The 23,355-nt window shown below is 51.6% G+C and overlaps 2 protein-coding genes across 3 annotated transcripts; one reads left to right on the top strand and one right to left on the bottom strand.

The window, feature by feature from the left end:
• Window positions 1-429: 429 nt before the first annotated feature.
• Window positions 430-13,301, bottom strand: Twf2 (twinfilin actin-binding protein 2). The gene is given in 9 exon segments (NM_001135238.1): window positions 430-977; window positions 1,338-1,459; window positions 1,578-1,728; window positions 2,862-2,987; window positions 3,099-3,203; window positions 3,598-3,693; window positions 4,077-4,255; window positions 9,540-9,617; window positions 13,125-13,301. Coding segments are annotated over 9 exon segments (1,050 nt in total). The 5' UTR covers window positions 13,150-13,301; the 3' UTR covers window positions 430-809.
• A 3,940-nt stretch (window positions 13,302-17,241) lies between these two features.
• On the top strand, window positions 17,242-22,411 carry Ppm1m (protein phosphatase, Mg2+/Mn2+ dependent, 1M). 2 transcript variants are annotated; one of them, NM_001430398.1, is given in 10 exon segments: window positions 17,242-17,522; window positions 18,309-18,432; window positions 18,570-18,824; window positions 19,238-19,350; window positions 19,689-19,773; window positions 19,862-19,980; window positions 20,144-20,207; window positions 20,407-20,514; window positions 20,608-20,756; window positions 21,063-22,411. In NM_001430398.1, coding segments are annotated over 10 exon segments (1,386 nt in total). In that variant the 5' UTR covers window positions 17,242-17,298; the 3' UTR covers window positions 21,208-22,411.
• Window positions 22,412-23,355: the final 944 nt, after the last annotated feature.

Genomic DNA, 23,355 nt, shown 5'->3' with positions numbered 1-23,355 from the left:
GAAAATCTGACTCCAGACTGACACACGAGCCTGTGGAAGCAGAGACTGGCAGAATCTGGTTCTTCTAGTTCAGAGTTAACGACACAGCTAACTAATTCAGCCAGGAGCCAGCACTGTGTGCACCATGGCCTCGGGATCTGTAAGAATAAATTCTGCAAAGTTTTCTTTTGTGTTTTTGGCACAGGGTTTTGCTATGCTGCTCAGGCTGGGCTCAAGCCACCACCTTTTCAAGTTTCTGGGTTTGTGGTGACTTGTCACAGCAACCACAGGAAACAGAGACACCCAGATCTCCAGAACCTCACAGGGAGGGCTTCTGCCTTTACACTCAAAACATCCCCCACACACCCGAGGACAGGAGGCCATCAGACCCCGTCTGACTAGGGAAAGGACACCTATGCAGACAACGGCACCCAATCCCCAGGCTCAGGATTGATTTAAAAATATTTTATTCTTTACAAAATACAGCATTCAACCAACCCTTCCTGTGATATCTGGCCCCTGCCAACTGTCCCCACCCTCTGTAGCCAACGGCTTTTGGACTGGGCTGGAACCATAGCATGAAATCGTCTGGAGGCTAGGTGTGCACCAGGGGGGCTGTGCACACAGAGGAGAGTCAGGAACAGTGACAGGGCGAGGTCACGAAGTGCTGGTCCAGAGGCCCTCAGAAGTAGCAAATGTGCTCAGCCACCTGTCCTCCTGTCCCACAGGAAGCGGTTCCTTAGAGCCCAGGCCGGGGAGGAAGGAAGCGCAGGGGTGACGGGTGGCAACCCTGCAGTCCATGTGCCCTGCCCTGTTCCCAGGCCAGACACCTAGCTGTCTTCCCCATTCTCCCCGGGGCCCCGGATGAGGCGCTTGTGGCCCCGCTTGCCTCCAGGGCCTTTGGGCTTGGCGAATGCCTGCTTGAAGGCGTGCTGCTTGGGATGCACCTCATCATAGAGGAACTCGGCGGTGAGCTCCGCCCCATCGCCGATCTCAATCTGGACGGGTCAAGACAGAAGTCATCATTATGCTGAGGGCCCAACACATACCACTCTAGGCAAATCCTACTTCTGGAGTAGTCACCACGGATATCTGTCTTCTCTTAGGTCACCACAGGATCTACAGTGCAGGGTCTGTTACCCTGCTGGCCTGAGTCACCTTCTCCTAGCCCCCTCCCCACCAGACCTAGGAAAAGGAGGTGGCAAGGAGGCCAAGGCTTGGGCTTATGTGTGCCCTGGGTTGCCCTGGATTTCGGCCTTCCACCCATCCAATGTTGCAACAACCAGTCTTGCATGGACGTAGGGTTCCAGTGCCCCACATGGAGAGTGGGGTGATGGGACCCTGGGGACAGGCTGTACCTTCTTAGCGATCTCCAGCTGGAAGTCCTGCTCCACAGAGTCAAGGAGGCGGCTCTTGCAGCTGGAGTAGAGCATGCGCTCCTTAATGCTGCACTTGTACCCCGGCATGGAGTAGATGAACACTGTAGGAGAGGAGGCGTTGAGCCCATGCAGGCTGGGGCACCTGCAGACCTTCCGCAGCAGGCCCAAGCATTGCTTGTCATTGCTGCTCCATGCCCAGTCCCCGTCACAGCTACTCACCCACAGATTCGAGGGAGTCACCCTCATGGGTATGCTTATACAGGAAGAAGTGGTAGCGGGCAGCATCTCGGGGTACCCGTGAGGGCAGCTGGGCCACATTTGTGGGTTCTGTGTGTACCAGCTCGATGGTCTCCCGTTCCAGGTCCAGCTTCTGAGTAGGAGCAGGAGAGGTGTGAGGGCGCCAAGGCACCCAGTAGGAAGCAGGATTGGTTGGCGGGCAAGGGTGTTTGGGGTTCCTCTTTCTGGGATCCCCTTCTCAAGGCTGGACCTCAGGCTGCAGGGGTTATTCTAGTATTTTTTTTAAAAAATATTTATTTATTTCACATATATGAGTGCACTGTCGCTGTCTTCAGACACACCAGAAGAGGGCATCGGATCCCATTACAGATGGTTGTGAGCCACCATGTGGTTGCTCAGAATTGAACTCAGGACCTCTGGAAGAGCAGTCAGTGCTCTTAACTGCTGAGCCATTTTTCCAGCCTTGGGGTTACTCTAAAGAGTCCTTCCAGGTCTGATCCCAACTCTGCCCCTTTGAGGATTCTGATAAAAAAAAAAAAGAGCTCCCACTGAGATTCCTATCTGAGGTGGCATGGAGGGGCCTTGACCTCAACAAGGCACTGCTACAGGTCTACTTTCCGAGGCAAGGCCCCAGGGAAGTGTTTGGAAGGGAAAGCCATTCTTCTTGGGCAGAGGGGAGAAGAACTCTGCCTGGGAAAGAGATAAATCGAAGGAGCTATAGAAGAACTCTGGGATAAGACAGGGTCAGTCCTGAGGGCCAGGGTAAACCATGACGTCTATGTGTTAGAAAGGCATATAGGGCCACATGCTTACAGGGTACCTACTGTGGTCAAGACCTGCGGGCAGGCAGAGGAGAAGAGAACAGTATGTTCTTTTTTTCCAAGACAGGATTTCTCTGTGTCGCCTGGCAGTCCTAGAACTCATTCTTAGACCAGGCTGGCCTTGAACTCAAAGATCCTCCTGCCTCTGCCTCTTGAGTGCTGGGATTTTAAAGTCATGCGCAACCCCACCTGGCTTAAATATTTTTTTTTTAAAGAAAAAATTGAAACAGGGTCTGGTACAGATTAGGTTGACCTTGAACGCACTAGGTATGGATGCCTTTTGAGCGTCTGATGCTCCTGCCTCTGCCTCCAGAATGCAGAGATTACAGGCGTGTGCCACCACACCTGGCTTGGGACTCTGCCCATTTCCAAATACACATAGCCAGGAAACAGGAGAAGCCCACGGTGCCCGGCCTGTGTGTGCTGGGCATGACTGTGTACCCACCAGCTGGATATAGTTGACCGTCTTCTGCTTGAGTTGCTGAAGTGCCCGCTGGGCCTCAGGCTGCAGGGGGAAGGCCAGGCCCTGCAGGGTCTGGTGCTTACTCTCCACACTGATCTCAGTCTTCACCTGGGGGTGGGGCAGCCAGGAAGAAAAGCTTTATCTCTCCACACCCAGTTGGAGCCTACCAAATTTAGGGTCCCCAAGCCCACACTGTCCTGCACACACACACACACACACCTCATTGATTCGGATCTGCTGGAGCTCTCGCTCGGCGGAAGTCAGTGGGGCCGGTGCAGCACAGGATGACAGGTGCTTCTGGTACCCAGCCAAGGAGAGGTCATCCTGTGGGGCAGGCTCAGAGGTGTAAGTGGATACCCCAGGCAGGCAGACAGACAGACAGAAGCCTGCTGTGCATCTGAGCCTGCAGCTCCAAGACTCCCCGCCCTTCTATTTCTTTTATTTAAGACAGAATCTTATGTAGCATTCAAGCCAGCCTCAAACTCACTACACTGCTAACAGTGACCTTGAACTGTCAATCCTCTAGTCTCTACTTCCCGAGTGCTGGGAGTCAAACCGGAGTTTCATGCGTGCTAGGCAAACACTGTATCAACTATGATACATCCCTGTGCCCAGCCCTCCTAGATCACCCTGAGCCTGGCACCGAGTTGCTCCGTGACCCTCACACAATGCCACAACCTCTGGTCCCCATTCTGTACTCTGGCTTGGGTTGACTAACCTTTACTGTCCCGAAGAGCTCATCCTTGATGTGGCCACCTCCAAACTCCTTCTTAACTGTGGCTCGTGTGGCTGCATACAGCATCTTCAGCCGCACCTGAGATGGGGTAAACTGTGAGGACCTATGGGCCAAGCTGCTGCTCCAGGAGCCAACTGGAGCCCCGGAAGAGGGAGGCAGGGCCCGGAATCAGGTCATCTCACTGGGCCCAGGCGTCCAGTAGGGGGCGCAGCGAAGCTGTATGAAACAGCTTTAGCCAGCAGGGGGAGCCTCCACCCAAATCAAACTCAGCGCGGAGCCAGGCTGACTGAATAGAGAGGGATCTAAGGAAGCCCAGGCTGCCACCACAAGGCTCTGCAGGGTTTGGGGCAGAACCTAACATTCCTCCTTCCCTTGCCTTCTTAGGCCAGAGTCTCTCATCTCTCCCCACTTCCCATTGGCCCCGGTGCAGGGTGACGGGCAAGGATTCCCTAGAGACTCACAGGCGAATTGTCAGGTGACCAGGCCAGGAAAAGCCACTCGAAACCCTGGGCATTCTGCGAATCAAGTCGGAAGAGGAGGTAGCAGGGCTCTTGGGCATCTAGCAGCGGTAGCACGGCCCTGTCGTAGTCCTGGTCCCAGCGTCCCACTGGCTCCTGCGAGGCACCCAGCACGAGCTGCTCTGGGGGCAGAGGCCGGGTGAGCCCATGTGGCACATCCCACCTCCTCCTCTGCCTGTGGACCTCTGTTCTCTGGATGTAGCTTTCTGAGTTACTGGCCACTTCAACCCACTTGCCCGTGACCCCTCAAATCCCTAAAGTATGAAGTTGAATTGCCGAGGGATGAATATTCGTCAATGAACTAGGCCATGTGTGCCAGCTCTGGGTGGCTTCCTTTGTACACCCCCCTACCCCTGCAAATGCTTGTATTCACGTACACTCACGCATTTGTGCGCCCTCAAGCACACGAAGGACCCCAACTGTGCGCTCACTGCTGCAACAATGTGACCCTCTCGAGGAACTCCTACACAGGAGGTTGCATGGTACAATCTTAGCTGTGTACAACTTCCTGCTTTCAGCTCACCCTGGGCCTGGCTCCATCATGCCCCTCTCGGGACAAAGTGCTAATCAGGCAAGAGGCTGCCACCCCCAGCTTCAGCTCTCTACCCCAAAGTAAAAAAGCAATAGTAGCTAACTATTTTTCTGATGGGCTGGAGAGATGGCTCAGTGGTTAAGAGCACTGACTGTTCTTCCAGAGGACCTGAGTTCAATTCCCAGCAACCACATGGTGGCTCACGACCATCTTTAATGAGATCTCACGCCCTCTTCTGGTGTGTCTGAAGACAGCTACAATGTACTTATATATAAATAAATAAATCTTTAAAACTATTTTTCTGAGGCAGGGTTTTACTATATAGCTTCGGTTGACGCGGAACTCATAATCTTCCTGCATCAGCCTCTTGAGGGCTTGGGATCGCATGTGTGCACCATCACGCCCAGCTTCTGTTCCGTTTCTTTTGTTTGCTTGCTTGTTATCTGAGACAGGATCTCATGCTGTCCAGACAGGCCTAGAAATGTGCTGGAGGATGACCTTGAACTTCTGATCCTCAGATCTCTACCTCCCAAATGCAGGCGTTCCAGTCATGTACCACTAATTCCACTTTGTGAAGTGCTAAGGATCAAACCCCGGGCCTTGTGCACACTAGTCAAGCACTTTACCAACTGAGCCACAATCCTAGACCCTTGTGGTTATTTTTGGTACAATTTTGCTATTTATAGCCCAGGCTGGCTTCAAACCTCCAATCCTTCTGCCTCAGCTTTCCAGGTGCTAGAAATATAGAAGTATGTCACTCGGTTTAGCTAACAACCAACATCATCATCATCATCATCATCATCATCGTCGTCGTCGTCGTCGTCGTCATCGTCATCGTCATCATCATCATTAATGGCATATATAACTATGGGTACATGCGTACCACAGTGTATATGGATAAGTCAGTAGACGACTTTCAGGACTCAGTCCACTGTGAGTTCCAGAGACTGAACTCAGGTTGTTTGCTAAGTTTGGGCAGCAAATACTTTCACCTGAGCCATCTTGCTAGCTTGCCTGGAGCTGACAGGCCTATCACGTCTCTGGCCAAGCAGGTCATCCAACCACAGCTCCAGGCTGAGACCTCACTGGTCACCATACATGTACTTGGTCACACAGCCCAACTCAGAGGAAGAACTGGGCAAATAATCTAAGTGCCAGAGACTCCACCTGCAAAGCCACCAGCCTCACCACCTCTGCAGGCTGTGGCCTCCCTCCCTGCCCACCCCGAACTCAGATGGGAATCAGGGTTGAAGGGTAGCAGCTCTAGGCTGGTGAAATTCGGAAAGACCGGAAGCTGTCAGTATTGTTTACTTTGTTGTTCATGTTTTTTAGGTTTTTATTTACTGTCTATGAGTGTTTTGCCTGGATTTGCATATGCACATCATGTTTGAGTCTGGTACTTATGGAGGTCAGAAGGGGGCGCTGGATCCCCTAGAACTGATGTTACAGACAGTTGAGAAGCACCAGGTCGATGCTGGAACCCGAACCTGGGTCTTCTCCAGGAGCAGCTAGTGCTCATAACTGCCGAACCATCTTTCCGGTCATTTGCTCACATTTTTTTAATCTTTTTTTTTAGATTTATTTATTATATATAAATACACTGTGGCTATTCAGACACACCAGAATGGTGTGAATGGCATCAGATCCCATTACAGATGGTTGTGAGCCACCATGTGGTTGCTGGGATTTGAACTCAGGACCTCTGGAAGAGCAGTCAGTGCTCTTAACCACTGAGCCATCTCTCCAGCACTGCTCACATTTTTTTTAAACGGTTCTATTTTTCTTTTTCTTTTCTTTTTTTATTTTTTCCCCCTCCCCTCTATTTTTCTTTTAATATTATTTATTTCATGTCTATGAGTACACTGTAGCTGTCTTCCATGCCAGAAGACGGCATCAGATTCCATTACCGATGGTTGTGAGCCACCATGTGGTGGCTGGGACTTGAACTCAGGACCTCTGGAAGAGCAGTCAGGGCTCTTACGCTGAGCCATCGCACCAGCCCATTGTTCACATTTTAAACCAGAATGTTTGGGACAGGTAATAATAGCTCAGAGGGTAAAGGTGCTTGTCACCAAGCTTGAGGATGTGAGTTCAATCCCAGAGATCCACATGGTCAAAGGTGTTCTCTGACGCCCACCCCAGTTTAAAAATAAACCAGAATTTTATTTTATTTTATCTTTTGGTATCATGTAGCCCAGGCTGGCTTCTAACCTTAAACCTCTCATTCTTCCACCTGCACTTCTCAAGACTTCATTTTTATATTTGGAGACGAGTTTATATAGTTTTGACTGGCTTCAAACTTGGGTTCCTCCTGTCTCGACCCTCTCAAATGCTGGGATCACGGGCATATACCACTATGCCGAGCTATAGTAGGAATTTTATGTAGGAAGTGTAATTTGGGGCTGGAGAGATGGTTCAACTGAGAGCACTTGCTACTCTCCCAGAGGACCTGGGTTTGGTTCCCAGAACCCATGTCAGGCAGCTCACAACGGCCTTTGACTCCAGTACCCGCAGATCTGATGCCCTCTCTCGGCCTCCACAAGTCCTACATGCACAAGCACATATGCCCACACAGACACAGATGACACATATGTAGTTTTTTGGTGTTGTGGTTGTTCAAAAAATAGATCTATCATTGAATTCTTTAGAAAAATCAGGCACTCCACCCACACTCAAGTAGATCGTAGACCCCTACCCCAGGCATTCCCAGGTACCCCGACACTTGGAATGAAGAATTAGAGTGAGTCTACTTAGATCCCTTATGCTTCTGGGAACTACCTGCAAGGGGAACCTTACTTCCCAAAGTCAATGAACAGGGTTAAAGATGGGAGAAATGAGCTCAATTGTCTCTGTAAGGGTGGGGAGCCCCAGGAGACCTCCATTCAGCACCTCTCATAACGACCCCTACCCAGCCTCTGAGCAAGCTGGACTAGGCCCAGCTTAGCTGTGGCCCTAAAGCCTGTGGTGAATTCTGAATCTGGCAGGCCCTGCTAACATAAACAGGACACTAGGCTCATTCAGGGAGTCTGGTGCCAAAGGGCTCGGGACAGCGTGACTACTGAGAAGACTGGAAGGACCCTGGAAGGTCTGGCCCACAGCGACTCCCAGACTCTACACCACTCCCAGGTGAGGCAGTCACTGGCAGAGGGGAGAGGGACCCCTTGTTTCCAACTCCTAATTCAGACTCAGACGGGTCCTCTGCCTCCTTGAATATTTCTACTTCAAGCCTTGGCTCAAGTCCCACACCCTCATACTGCCTGGTAAGAATCTAGGGTCAGCTCAATTGGAATGAGCAAGACATAAGTTCTTTCTTCCCATTCTGGGGACATCTACCGTGGGAAGGTTCATGGCGCTTTAGTCCTCCCACAGCCAGCAGCCAAGCTAGGCCCAAGCCTGCTAACCACACACATACCACACATACCCCCCACCACCACATACACACACACATACAACCAACACACATACCACATGCACACCACATACACGTCCATACAATACAAATGCCACATTCATACACCCCATACACAATACATACACATACCACACATCACACACATGCACACACACCACACACAATACACACACACCACATACACACACAATACAACACACATACCACATATACACACACACCATACATATATACACCACACATGTACATCTCACACATACAATACAGACACATCACACATACCACATATATACACCACACGCATACCACACACATACACACCACACACACCACACACACCACATACACCACACACATACCACTACACATACAAGACATATACCCCCCCACATATAACACACACATCACATGCACATATACCACACACAACACACATACCATACACACAGCACATATATACATACAATATAACACACACACCACACACACAATACATATACATACAACTCACACATACCACATACCACATACACACACATATACCACACACACCACACACATGCTACACATATATACACCACATACACACAATACAGACACACCACATACCACATACACACACACACATACACCATACCACACACACATCACACACACATATAATATACACACACACCACACAACAACACCTACATAAACTACACACACATATAACATACATACCACACACACCACACACACACACAAAAACACAGCACACACACCACACATATACACACTACACACAATACACATACACACCACACAACATACCACACACACACACATACCACACGCACACAAACACACACTACACATACCATACATACATACACCACACACAATACACATACACCACACACATACCACACACACACATACCACATACACACACATACCACACACACAAACACACACTACACACACCATACATACATACACCACACACAATACACATACACCACACACATACCACACACACACACATACACCACATACACACATATACAACACACACACACACACCACATGTACACATACACACACACCACACACAATACACACAAACACACCACACGTAATACACAAACATACACACACACACAAAGCATAAATAGTAGGGCTCACAGGGCCCCTACCACCTACCTAGCCCAGCACTCTGACAAGGCTCATCTCAAACGCCACACAGCCTCAGGCTGAGGTCGGACTGAACTGCGGCATAAGACTCTGCACAACAGGGAGTCCACTACCCCCACCTGCAGGACTCCAATGAGGCCCCTCTGGGAATGGCCTCATCCCAATCTCAGATGCAGAAACTGAGGTCTGAAAGAGGCCGGAAGGAAGCTAATACCCATCTCTCCTATCCCCAGAAGTGACTGGGTTCAGCTTCTATCCCATGCCCTATCCCGTGTGGGACACTCACCGTCCTCAATGATGACTTTGATAAGTCGGATGGAGCCAGCCCGGGCCTTGGCAAAGAATTCCTTTAGCTCTTCAGTGGCTAGAAGCACAAGAAACATAGCTGTTGGTGGTGAGCAGGCAGGGTGGGTAGGGAAGAGCTCGGGTCTGCTGGTGTCCTGTGGGGTCTGGTGGTGGCTCGGCTGGGACGTGGGTTAAATATGGTTTCCCCATGTGACTGGGAACCTGAGACAGCCACTGAACATAAGCTCCCAAATTTAGCAGGAGTGGCAGGCGGTGGCCTGCTGGCTGGGATAGCTCTGATGACAGGAAGGACAGCAGGAATGGACCAGTTTCTAAGACAAGCTAGGCTTGCCAGAATGAAGGGCACCAACTCGTCCCGGGACACTAGAATGATTGAGCAGTGATCAACACCCACTCAGCTGGTCAATTTAAGTGGATTGAATCTCATGTAGAGATTCACACACACACACACACACACACACACACACACCTGCACATATAAGCATGCACAAGCATATACATATGCGCACATGTACACAAGAATGCATGCATGCATGAGTGTGTGCTCATACGCACACACGTGTGCACAGATACAATCCTGGAATGCCTACACACATACAGGCAGCGGACATACCTGCAGACGATGTCTATAACATGTATACAGGCAAGATAAACAAAATACAGAGACGTAAATTTGCACTTCACATGAATGCACTCGTAGTTCAAGCCCCCAACTAGTTTTTACCAAAAGAGGAACCATCAGCCCCAACATAGCCTATGAAGAGGCAATAAAGCCTCAACCCCCAGGCAGTAGGGAAGGGTATCCGGAGGAGGAGTGGAGCCTAGGAAGAAGACTCCATCTTGGAATTTGGGCATCAGAGATGGAAGGTGACTAATGACCGAGAACACAGTGCCAAGGTGAGGACTACCCCATGGCCAGAGCTAGAGGACCATGAGTCATCTCAGCTCCACTAGTGGTGGGAGAGAGGGAGGACACAGTCCAAGTGAGTAAGAGACCTGCTTGGAGTCTCTGGGTGAGTGTGACCTTGGGGCTGCCAGGGGTCAGAAGAACCCCGACAGGAACATAGTTGGAGAATTGAGATCACAGAGTATTTATAGGCCTCGGACCGGGCAGCTGATGGGCAGCTTAGGGGCGGGGTGGAGGGGCTTTAGGTAAACAAACTCTTAAGTCTGTCCTTAGGTGCTCCCCCTTCCTTGCAGGGTGACCTTATGCCTGAACCTTAGGCATGAAGGTCACTGTGTGGCCTGGGGCCTGAGGCTAACAAGCCCTGGGGACAGAAGCAGGACACAGTACTGTACACAAGGGGACACAGCCCCACTGGGTAGGCACAACTGAGTAGATAAATGCCTGAGGCTTTAAGCCTGATCTCTGGGGCCCCAGCACCCCTAGCTGAGTGACCCCTGACCTCTCTGACTGAACCTCAACCTCATCTATAAAACACAGCTAATTCCCTCAAATGCAAAGAAAGCCTGTGTTGAGGAATAAAAGGGAGAAAGAGCTGAGGAACTGGACTTTGCTGGCATCATCATTATTATTATTATTTTAATCTAAAGGGAGCTGTGTTTTATTGCTCCTCCTACCTGCCCAGGCCTTGAGAGAGAGGCCAAGAAGCTCCCCAGAGGGAGAGGCTGACAAGCCCCTTCTACTGTTACCAGGGCAAACTGAAAAGCCAGCAGGGAAAAGTGACGTCTCTTCCTACCTCACCCCAGTGCCTCCCCTAGTCCCCATCAATAATCTAGAGGCCAGCCTGGGACATCTGAGCCTCCCTCATCAAAGATTCATGCCTCCCCGCCCCCACCTTGCCCACCTCCAACTCTAGCAAGCCTCAGGTTACTGTCCCTCTTGGGCCCCACTCTGAGGTCAACGGGCCTACTCCTATTGCCAGAACAAAACTGGCACCTGATCCTCCAATGGTGGTCTTTCTCGCCACCTCTAGCAGGCCCAAAAGAAGGTATACATCCTCATAGGCAGGAGCTCGAGAAGCTGCCCTGGGCAGGTCTCACTTCATAGGGAATGAAGGGATAAGTCAGAGCCTTGGCTACAGGGTCTGTAATGTAAGCTCTGTGTGTGTGTGTGTGTGTGTGTGTGTGTGTGTGTGTGTGTGTGTGTGTGTGTGTGTAGGGGTAATGGGGGATTGATGGGGGGGTTACTTCCTAGCACCTCCTCCCACTTGGAGGCAGCAGCTCAAACCAAACAAAGAGGAAGGAAGGGGCAGGCCAGGCAGCAGTTTACCCTGACAGTTCCCCACTTTGGGGCTGACTCAAGAAACCTGCCACTCCATCTACAGGAGAAGCTGGCCCACTTGTAGGTGGCCAGGCTTGATCCAGGTCCCTGCATGCTCAGGACAAGTGCGATGGGGATGGGGCAGGGCCAGAGAAAGCCTCTTGGGGCTGTCATTCCACCAAGCAGCCATGACCGCAAGTGGGGATTCCGGCAGTTGACTGGTCGATGGTGGGAGCCCTGGTCAGGGGATCATGATGTGGTGGTAGGAGTGGCTGATGGCCAAACCAAGAAGCTGTCTGGGCAAGCAGCCTGGTCTTCCCTACTGGCCAGGGAAGCAGCCCTTCTAGGCCTATCATAGATGGAGACACTGAGACCAGGTAGGGCCAAAATACCTGGCTCCCAGCTATTGCTTCTTCCTCAAGTCTCTCCAAGGAGGAAATTAAGCTGTGGGTATCACACCCTGGGCTGTAGAAGCTTCTTGTAGATAAGGGTGGAGGCAGGAGCTCCCCTATAAAGTCTGAATCCTGACCCTTTCCCCTGTTTCCAGCTTGAATTTGGGACTTTGCAGATCTGACTGGAGCAGAGGGAGATCACAATGGAAAACGGAAGAAGTCAGAGGCCAAGGTCAGATGTGCAACTCTGCCCATTCTACTCAAGAAGGAGGGCTCTATTCCAGCTTCTGTCCAACCTAGTCTGCAAGAGTATAGAGGTCCAGGAAGGAGAAAAGGTCAGGATACCCTTTGACATACACACAAGCCCATGTCAGTCATAAGACACCCATGCAAGCATCCATGCTAACACACACATACTGAGATGTGCCTGAACTGTGCACACATGCAGACACCCACAGTTTGTGTGCATACTGCCAGGAAACACTGATGTCTGAGATGGAACCTTGAGTGTCCAAAACCAGCCAGCCACTAGTGCATGCACACGAAGAAGCCTGGACAGGCATAACCAAGTCTCATCCAGATATGCACATACAGGACTATAGACAGAGGACATGTGCACACGCATGTACACTTTTCCAGATGTGCACATCCGGGTACACCCCTCCGCCAGAAAAGAACAAAAATACCCAGACCAGTATACACAGGCACATCCGCCCCCAGTTAGGTACACAAGATACTTCCACCCTCGCTATGTGCATCCATGTGCACCCACTCCCGGCTGTGTACAGCAGCAGTCTGTTCTCCCCCAAGACGTGTCTATCCCAGGGGCTGGCGGCTGCAAAAGAGAACAGGAAGCTTCCCCGGAGGGTACAAGGAAGAGGAGGATGAAGAGACCAAGCGCGGAGACCCGGCGCGGCAGAGCCCCTGTCCGCCCTCCATCCGCCCTCACCGTGGATGCCGGTCTGGTGCGCCATGGCTCAGCGTACGGCTCGCCCGTGCCGTCGGAGCTCTCCGCTAGGTCCTGGCCCGGCTCGACTCGGCTCGCCTGGACCCAGAGCTCCGGAGGATGTGGCGACGGCGCCGAGCTTCGCGCAGCTTCCCGGGCGGTGCCGCAGGACCCGCCCCCAGCGCGCCCCGCCCCCGGAGGGCGAGGCCGGCAGAGGCGGGTATTGGTGCCGCGCGTGCGCGCAGCGGGCGCCGGGGTCCGAATGTCTCAGTGCAGGGTCGTTACCACCTTCTGAGCCAAGAAGGGGCCCCGAGGGATGTGTGGGTGGTTACTTGTAGGCCACGATCCTGGAGGTCTGTGGTCGGTTCTGCACTTGGACCTGGGAGGGACTGTGCGTTTGCCGCCGAAGAGGTTTGAGAGTGAGGGCCGATCTCCTTTGTGATGGTGAGGTGATCTCAGAGTAGGTGGGCACGCGCTAATCTGTAGTCGTGAATCTGTGTGTGTGTGTGTGTGTGTGTGTGTGTGTGTGTGTGTGTGTGTGTGTGTGTGTGTGTGTGTGTGTGTGTGTGTGTGTGTGTGTGTGTGTGTGTGTGTAGGAAGTGAATTGTGGATGGAATACGGTAAGAGACCGAGGTGACATAGCAGAGCTGAGGAAAGTTTTCCAAAAAGAAGGTGCATGTGCTAAGTGTGACCCAGTGTTAAGGACTTAAACTGTCTGAGGAACTTCCAGTTCCTGACGGACTTGTCTCCCCTCCCAGCAGCCTTCTCTCCTGCTCTCACTAACGGCTTGTTGCAGCTACTACTTTAACTAAAGAACCATTTCTCCAGCCCTGGACCTTGTTATTAAGAAATAGATAAATCGGGGCTGGGGATTTAGCTCAGTGGTAGAGCGCTTACCTAGGAAGCGCAAGGCCCTGGGTTCGGTCCCCAGCTCCGGGAAAAAAAAAAAAAAAAAAAAGAAATAGATAAATCGGGGTTGGGGATTTAGCTCAGTGGTAGAGTGCTTGCCTAGCAAGCGCAAGGCCCTGGGTTCAGTCCCCAGCTCCGAAAAAAAAGAAAAGGAAAAAGATAGATGGCTCAGTGGTTAAGAACACTAGCTGCTCTTGCATAGGACTCAGATTTGGTTCCCAGCACCCACGTGTCACAACAACTTCTTCTTCTGGCCTCCCGGGACTAGACACAGACATTGTGCACATAGATACATGCAGACCAAACACCCAGATACCCCCCCTTTTTTTTCTGAAATAAAAACTTTTTAAAAACCCAAAATTAGATAAATTAATAGTCCGGATAGATGGTTCAGTCAGTAAAGTGCTGTGTTAGCATAATTTCAGATTCCCAGCATCAGAGAGAAAAAACTTGGCTTAACCCCTGGACTGCAAGGAAACTATGGGAACAGGGAGAGGGAGTTTGGGGAGACAGGCCGATGCCTACCCGGAGCTCATTTGCTTATTGTCCGCCAACTCAGTCACATGGAGAGCTCTGGATTTAGTGAGAGACAAAATCTAAAGAGAGATAGAGAGACAGAGACAGTGCCATAGAGGAAGATGACTGACTGACTGGCATCCACCTCTGGTTTCCACATTGCACCCTAACACACACACACACACACACACACACACACACACACACACTAACAAATCTGAGAGAACTTAGGCGACATCTTTGGGCTAGAGAGATATGGCTCAGCTGATAGAACATTCTCCTAACATGCGTGACACATGTGAAGTCCTAGATTCGACCGCTGGCACTACATAAATCAGGTGTGCTGGCAAATACCCATAACCCGGTATTAAGGAAGCAATGGCCTCTGTACATTCAAGGCCATCCTGGTCTGCATAGTTGGATTCTGTCTCAGAAGTAAGCAAATAGAAAGGAAGAAAAAAAAGAGGTTCAGGATTAGCATGGGCTACATAGTGAGTTCCTGGTCAGCCTGGGCTACATGGGACTTTGTCAACAAAGAGGTAAAAAAAAAAAAAAAAGTAATGAGGTAGAAATCTAGATAAAGGAAACAGGGTTGGGGATTTAGCTCAGCGGTAGAGCACTTGCCTAGAGAGCACAAGGCCCTGGGTTCGGTCCCCAGCTCCGGAAAAAAAAAAAAAAAGAAAAAAAAAAAAAAGGAAACAGGCTACACACAAAGATAAATGCTGTCCCACAAGTCTATAAGGAGCTGCTTGCCCTGTCAGTAATCACTAAGGAAGAGAAATGAAAACTGAACTGTATTTGGAATTTTATTTATCTGTAGGCAAAAAATTTTTAAAGCTTTGATAAGAATCGTGATTGTCAAGGATGGGAAAATGGTCTATGCAAGCTTATGTAAAACAATGTGATAAGATCTTGATTGTAAAATTATCTAGGTGTGGAACCTTTGAGCTTGTCAGTGAGGGCATTTCCGGAAAGGTTTAGCAGGAGGGAAGACCAGCTCAGAATGTCAGCAGCACCCCACTGTGAGCTGGGGTCTGAACAATAAGTCACCTCTTCCTGGTGGCAGACACACATGACCAGCTGCCTCATATTCCTGACTATCTTGCTTCTGCTGTGATGGACTTGACAAGCTATTTCTTCCTATAGTTGCTTTTAGCAGATACTTTGTTACGGGAAGAACTAAAGTAACCAAGCTGAACTGTATGTACCAAATTATCATATGTATCCTTCTCTTTCGATCGAAGCAGGGGTTGGGGGTGGGGAGTGACTGGCTGTAGCTTTCTCAGACCTTGTCCCCATTCACAGCTGGGTCAGGAACTACCTATCAGAACTGCTATCACTTCTGGGCTTAGCAGTCCCTCTATTAGCGCCGTGCTCCTCTGCCCAGTGTAAGGCTGTTACTGGGTGGGCTCAGTAGGTTAGCCACCCCACCCCCCACGGCCACCCCCACCCCCGCCCCCGCGTTACAGGGGATGCAGCTGTTTCAGAAGAACCTTCCTCCTCAGCCAGGAGGAACTGCTGTCAGGCAACAGGGCTGACTGATTAAAGGAAGAGGCCTAGTGAGCACTAGCCGGGGCTTAGGAGCAGAGGGAACGCCTCATCCATCCATCCATCCTTAGGCCTTAGAGATTTTGAATTGGTTTCCTGGAGGAGAAAAGAGGAAGCAAAATCGCTTGAGGGGTGGTCTGACTCAGCTACACTGTCATACTGGAAACTCTGGGCATCTAACACTTCCCCTCTGTGGGTCTGAGTCTTCCCTTGTGAAGTGGAAATTGCAGCCTTGCAGAGGGGCACCTAGACTTAGGTGACGGAAAGTGACAGCCAGCCACTCTAAGAGTTATAGCTACCTAGGGGTTAAGAGACATCCTGGAGGGTTGGGGATTTAGCTCAGTGGTAGAGCACTTGCCTAGCAAGCGCAAGGCCCTGGGTTCGGTCCCCAGCTCCGGGGAAAAAAAAAAGAAAAAAAAAAAAAAGAGACATCCTGGGCCAGAGGATGACACCTGCCTGTGATTGCAGTATGCAAAAGGCAGAGGCCAGCCTGGGGCTACATGGTGAGCACCTTCTCAAAATAAGAGATGTTGGTGAAATTCTTCATGTTCCTCAGTCCAAGGCTGCACCTTTCGCCAGCTGGAGAAAGGAACTACATTCCCCTATAGGTTCCTTTTGTCCGTCACTCACACTCCAGGGAGGATCTTGTGCAGTCGAGAAGCCATCTTAACTGTAGGGGCAGACATTTGGGAGCGGGCTTCTGAGGATGAGGACAAGGGTGTACAGAACTCTGGAATATTGAGCACGCTCTTACTCAATATGTCGGCCTCACACCTCCAAGGCCATACTGTCCCGGTCTTCCCCCTTGCGTAAGACCGTGGCTAGCAGAGCAAGGCTGATGCTGTGCGTAGCACCTGCCCAGCACCCATTCTAGAGAACTCTCTGAGGTTCCTAGAGTGAAGGGAAGGGCTTCCCCTCTCAGAAGATCAAGTCCCACAGGTGCGGGTGAGCCTTTGTGCCTTCTCAGTGGTACTCTGACGGAGGCAGGAGGCTTCACCTCGCTAGGCCTCGGTTATCCTGCCTGTAAAGTGGCATGCGTGGCTACATTCCCTTCTTACAGATGGCCAAACTGGCCGCACACCCTAGGGCGGATGGACGGGGGCGTGGCCTCTCACCCCAAGCTCCACCCCCAGCCCGCTTCCTCACCGTAGCGGGCCGGACCCTGGCGTCCCGCTGTGCGCGGGCAGCCCCCGGCCGCCACGCAATGTCCGCCGGCTGGTTCCGGCGCCGCTTCCTACCCGGGGGTCCACTTCCAGAGTCGCGGCCACCTGGACCACGCTCCAGTCCGGTGCCCTATCACCGGCCCCGTTTCCTGCGGGGCTCTGGGTCCAGCCCTGGCGCCAACGACGCTTCGCGCCGCCCGGATGCCCGGCCAGTGCGCAGCCCAGCACGGGGCCGCACGCTGCCTTGGAACGCTGGCTACGCCGAGTGAGTGTCCCTGCCCCCGCGTTCCCTCCGGACCCCCTGCCTGATCCGGTCTGGTTCCATGCTGACCTGGAAAACTGGCTGAGTGTGCACATCCCTGCTAACCCTCTTCTTGTCCTCACTCTGGAACTCTTGACAGCATTCCTTTTTCTCACTTTTGCATTATCTTTTGGAGGTTGGAGGTCCCGGGAGGGCTCGCACCCGACTGGATCCTCTTTTCTTTTGGCCCCTGGAGATGTATGTTCCACCTCGCACCTCACTCAGGGATTGGCCTATGCTCTGTGGGATGGGGTTGGGACTGAGGTGGAACTTCCCAAACCCTGGGCTAGCGCAGTGACTCTAAAGGGGCAAGCCACGAACAGTTAGAAAACTTGCATAGCTTGCAGAGCAAGTTTGGGGATATGGAGTTAGGATCCCCAGCAACCTTGTAAAAAGCTGGATGTGGCAGTTGGGGCCTGTAATCTCAGCACTCCGGAGGCAGATACAGGAAGACTCCTGGACTTGTTGGCCAGGAATTCTAGATGAATCAGTGAGCCCTGGTTTAGGAAGTGGCTGACCTGTCTCAAAAACTAAGGAGGAAGGCAATCTACTTCTAGCCTTTGTGCAAACGCGCGCGCGCGCGCACACATACACACACACACACACACACACACACACACACACACACACACACACAAAGTTGTCCAAGTGTGTCAGAGGACAGCATTCAGAAGCAGTTGTCCCAAGTGAAGTCTCTGTGCCCATAATGACATAGATGCGACATCATCACTGTTGATTTCATGGCCTCAGGATTATCAATGCAGAGAAATCTGAATTCAACGAAGACCAGGCTGCTTGTGGGAAGCTGTGCATCCGGCGATGTGAGTTTGGGATCGAGGAAGATCAGGAGTGGCTGACGGTGTGCCCAGAGGAGGTGAGTACAGCCTTGCCTGATCCCCGGGTCCAGGATGTGCCGGTTGAGACTCCTCCTGCCTTACTGTCTCATGTCCTAGTTCAGGTTGGGCCAGGGGGACCCCTGGTGATGCCTGACACAGAGCTCTTCCTATGCAGTTCCTGACAGGTCACTACTGGGCACTGTTTGATGGGCATGGTGGACCTGCCGCAGCTATTTTAGCTGCCAACACCCTGCACTCTTGCCTCCGCCGACAGCTGGAGGTTGTGGTAGAAGGCATGATGGCCGCTCAGCCCCCCATGCACCTCAGCGGCCGCTGTGTCTGCTCCAGCGACCCACAGTTCGTGGAAGAAAAGGGGATCCGGGCAGAAGACTTGGTGATTGGGGCTCTGGAGAACGCCTTCCAGGAATGTGTGAGTGGGGTCTATGGGGGTAAGGGAAGTTTTCCCCTAGGGACTTAAAGAACGTAGGGTATAAGGGCATACCGTAGTCACCATTCCTTGGAGTGTGGAGAGGTCGTGTTGATTCCTTCATTTCTAGTGATAGCCCCATGGTCTTCAGCTCACCCCTCCCGTGTCTCTAGTTCCTACTGTGTGCCAACTGCCTACCTGTACAGTGGCCCTCAGTGCAGGCAGTGGTTTCTCTTCCTGTTTTGAATTACACTTCCCTTGTGTAATTCTCTTTACAAGGAATTCAAGAGTTAATGGCCAAGCTCTTGAGCTGAGATTTGTAGGCCTGCTTGTGGGAATGCAATTGTTAAGGGGTCGGGGGACTGGAGGTGGTAGCAAGTTCAGGCAGTAGCTATAAAAACCTTGGTTTGCTCCAGGATGATGTGATCGGGAGAGAGCTGGAGGCCTCAGGCCAGGTAGGTGGCTGTACAGCTCTGGTGGCAGTGTTCCTGCAGGGGAAGCTGTATGTGGCCAATGCTGGGGATAGCAGGTGAGTGGACCATTGGAGGGCAGGCAGGGTTATGGGAAAGTGGGTACCAGGGGGAGTTAAGACAATAAAAGGAGGACTAGAAATGAGGAGGACTGGCTGACGAAGGTGCATTTGTGCTTAACATAGCCAACTATAAGGCGGACAATAATACCAAAGCTGGCAGAGGCCATTGGTACCATGCTAAAGGGCTGTACCTTTGCCCTATAGGTCTTAGAGTCCCAGAGGGATTTGAGCAGCGGATCACAGTGGCCAGAACTGGCCCCTGGTTGGAGAAAGGTGGCTGTGGGTGAGTATGGAGGTTACTTCATAAAGTTCTTCCCTCCCTCCAACCTGTTTAGGGCCATCTTGGTGCGGAGAGATGAGATACGGCTGCTGAGTTCTGAATTCACTCCAGAAACAGAGCGGCAGCGGATCCAGCAGCTGGTAGTACCCTTGGCAGGGGGACCCCCTCCAGGTAGATCATATAGGGCCCTGAGACAGAGCTTGATCTGAAAGTGGCCTCCCCACCTAGGCCTTTACCTACCCCGAGCTTCTGGCTGGTGAGTTCACCCGACTGGAGTTTCCACGGCGGCTGAAGGGGGATGACTTGGGGCAGAAGGTTCTGTTCAGGGATCATCACATGAGAGGCTGGTGAGCTGGTGGGAAAAGGGCCAGGGTTCAGGCTCACCTGTGTGGCCTGTGGCAGTCCTACCTGGGCAAGGAGGGCACGTGAAGGCTTGGTCGCTGGGCTTTAGGGTGGGAGAAACTACAAGAATGTGTAGGTCTTTGGCTGATCCTAGGTCTGCTCCTGCAGGAGCTACAAACAGGTGGAAAAGACTGATCTGAAATACCCACTGATTCATGGACAGGGTAGACAGGTCAGTGTCCCCCACCTTCCAACAATCCCTTAGTTGTTCCTTGAAGATGGGAGCTTCTTTGCTCCTTACTAGTGGCTGTGGCTAGTACCCTGGGTTCTGCTCCCTGGTGATGTTTCTCCCCTAGAAGCCATTGTTCGTTTTCCGCTTTGTGCTCAGCAGAGCCTGTCCTCATTACCATTTCACCCCTCCTTCCCCCCAGGCTCGGTTACTGGGAACACTGGCTGTCTCCAGAGGGCTGGGAGACCATCAGCTTAGAGTCCTGGACACCGACATCCAGCTCAAGCCCTTCCTGCTCTCCATCCCGCAGGTGACAGAGTAGTGACACCCCAGCTTCCAGCTGCCCAGAACCTGGCAGGAGCTGGGAAGGGAACACTGGAGGATTCTTCGGCTTAACTTGCAGGTGACTGTGCTGGATGTAGACCAGCTGGCATTGCAGGAGGATGATGTGGTTGTCATGGCAACTGACGGGCTCTGGGATGTCCTGTCCAATGAGCAGGTGGCACTGCTTGTGCGGAGCTTCCTCACTGGGAACCGAGAGGACCCACACAGGTACTGTAGCTGAGGGAGACCTGACTGGACCTGGGTTGGTGGCAGCAACAGTACCAAGTAGCTACAGCTCAGGGTAGGTGATCTGATCAGGGCTCTCTTAAGCTTCCCAAGGGAGAAGGGATATGAGCAAAAAAACCCCAAGTCCTGCTGATAATCTAGTTTATGACCCTTTCAAGCGTGTTGCTTGTCCTACAGTTTCACCACTTTCAGGGGGTCTCCCAGGTGTCCTGCCCTTTGCACTGTGTTTCGGAAGGCTTTGGTCTTCTGCTCTCTATCCAAAGTACATCTGCAGGGTGGTCTTTACAGGTTCTCAGAGTTGGCCAAAATGCTGATACACAACACACAAGGGAAGGACGGTGGTGCCTCCGGAGAAGGGCAGGTGTCTTACGATGATGTCTCCGTGTTCGTGATTCCTCTGAGCAGCCAGGCCCAAGAGAGCGGTGGCCACTGAGGATTCAGATACTGCATTCTAGAACCCCTTCAGGACCAATGCAGACTCAGCATACACCCATCATGGCCAAGAGCAGGCTCTGCCTGGCCTGTTCCAAGCCACAGCCCAGCGCTCACCAGGTCCCACCTTCTGCATGGTAACATTTCCGCTGGCAGAGGTACTTTATAGCATATGGTTTCTGTGTTGGCCCCTCTGCAGGATAAAGGGTACTAGGAAGCCCTGGGGAACAAGCAGCTTGTTTGGTTCCAGTCCGTGAAATCTCTGGTTATTTATTTAACCATTTATCCATCCATCCACACAAGGCACCTTCTTGAAACCACTGAGCAGGCTCACATTTGCTTAATTTAATTAAGATTAAAGCAATCTAAATTTTTCTTTTCTCTCTCTTTTTTTAAAAGATGGGGTCTCCGTTATGTAGTTCCGGCTGTCCTGGAACTTGCTTATAGACCAGGCTGGCTTCAAACTCAGAGATCACCTGCTTTTGCCTCCTGAGCACTGGGATTAAGTGTGCTGGGCTAGATCTGCCATCTTGAGAACAGTTCCTGAAACCTGTTCAGAGCCTGCCTTGCCCTCTGCCAGTGAAGGGCACAGGTCCCAGACAGTCTGTAGAGAAAATGGGTGAGAAGTCTCCAGCATTGGCGGGGCTGACTGTCACTGCCTGGAGCCCGCCTGCCATCTGGTTGCTTTCCCTGAGTCCCAGGCCTGCCCTACACACCAACAGTGTCTGTGCTGTTCTCAGTCATGCCAAGTACAAACACTTCTCAGCAAGCTCGTTCTCCATGTTTCCAACCTTCCACTTTTAGCCAGCCTAGCGCTATCCCCACCCACTCTGGTGCTGCTCTCCTGCCCACTCTCGTACCAGCCTCCAAAGACGCACACATCTTCTACCCCTGGCATTGGCCACAGATAGCATTCTCTTCAGGGACCCAGCCAACATGTTATTAAATGTTTGCATGTGAAAGCCCCCATGAATCAGGAATTGCTCACACAGCCCTGGCTGACAATTTTGCCATTTCTTGTGGCCTCTCAGTGGATTCTTTTTCGTTCTACCATGCAAACCTGCAAACGATCAGGACTGGTCCCATGCTCAGCCCCCTCGCTGCTGCCAGGAAATGAGAAGACCTGTGAACTCTGGATTGGAGGCACCGGAAGGGCTGCCTTTTTACTTTAAAAAAAAAAAGTTTTGCAAGAATTTCACTATGTAGCCTTGTTGGTTCTGTACTGTAGCCTTAACCTTGTGACCCTTTGGCTCTTGCCTCTAGAGCGACAGGTTTCTCACTCTGTAGGCCAAGCTGGTCCGAGAGCTGCATAGCCTGAGCTGACCTCAGTTTTGTTCCTCAACCTCAGTTTCCCTCCCTCAACCTAAGTGCTGAGATTGCAGGTGTAGACTACCAGACTCCGCTCTTTTGGGCGACCTTGTGTAGACATGTTAGTGAGGGCTTCCATGAGGCTGTTTCACTCTTCATCTTCCTTTTAACTTGCCAGTGGACAGTACTGGCACATCCTTTTCTTTAATCCCAGCACTCAGGAGGCAGATCTCTGAGTTTGAGGCCAGCCCGGTCTATGTAGCAAGTTGAAGGATAGCCGGGGCTTTGGAGAAACCCTGTCTCAAAAAACCAAAACCAAGCACTGTGTCACCACCTAGGACTTGCTGAAGCTCAGAGGTATCTGTTGAGTTTTACCTGATTCACTCCTGAAGTACAACTGAGACAGGCTTTCAGGCAACATTCAGCTCTAGATTGCAGTGAGGGAGCTGGTGGTAGGCTTGTGCAATTAACTTCTCTGCGATGTTCAAAGATCCCTATTTCCTTACCTTAGATTTCACTTCCTATTTATTATTCAGGAAGACAGGACAGAGCACTGGTATTTTCCACTTCCCATGTAACTTGTGGACAGACTCACACCTGGCCCCAGCAGCCAGCCCCAGGCAGGCAGCTGACAGATGCTGAAGGCTGCTGAGTTTGGCTTCCTCTTTCTTAAGCACATTCCTCCACATCCTCTCAGAGCAAAGTGTAGGCAACATCCTGTGCCTGCCTCGTGCCTGTACCGACTGCTAAGCCAGCCAGCTCAGCTCCACAGCCTTGACTGTTCTTGTTCACACAGTTCACCAGCAAGTGGGCATGCCTGGTCTATTGCAAGCATGCCAGA

Source organism: Rattus norvegicus, chromosome 8 (assembly GCF_021556685.1).
Source record: "Rattus norvegicus strain SHRSP/BbbUtx chromosome 8, alternate assembly SHRSP_T2T, whole genome shotgun sequence".
NCBI classification, from domain to species: domain Eukaryota; kingdom Metazoa; phylum Chordata; class Mammalia; order Rodentia; family Muridae; genus Rattus; species Rattus norvegicus.
This window is presented reverse-complemented; position numbering and strand designations above follow the sequence as displayed.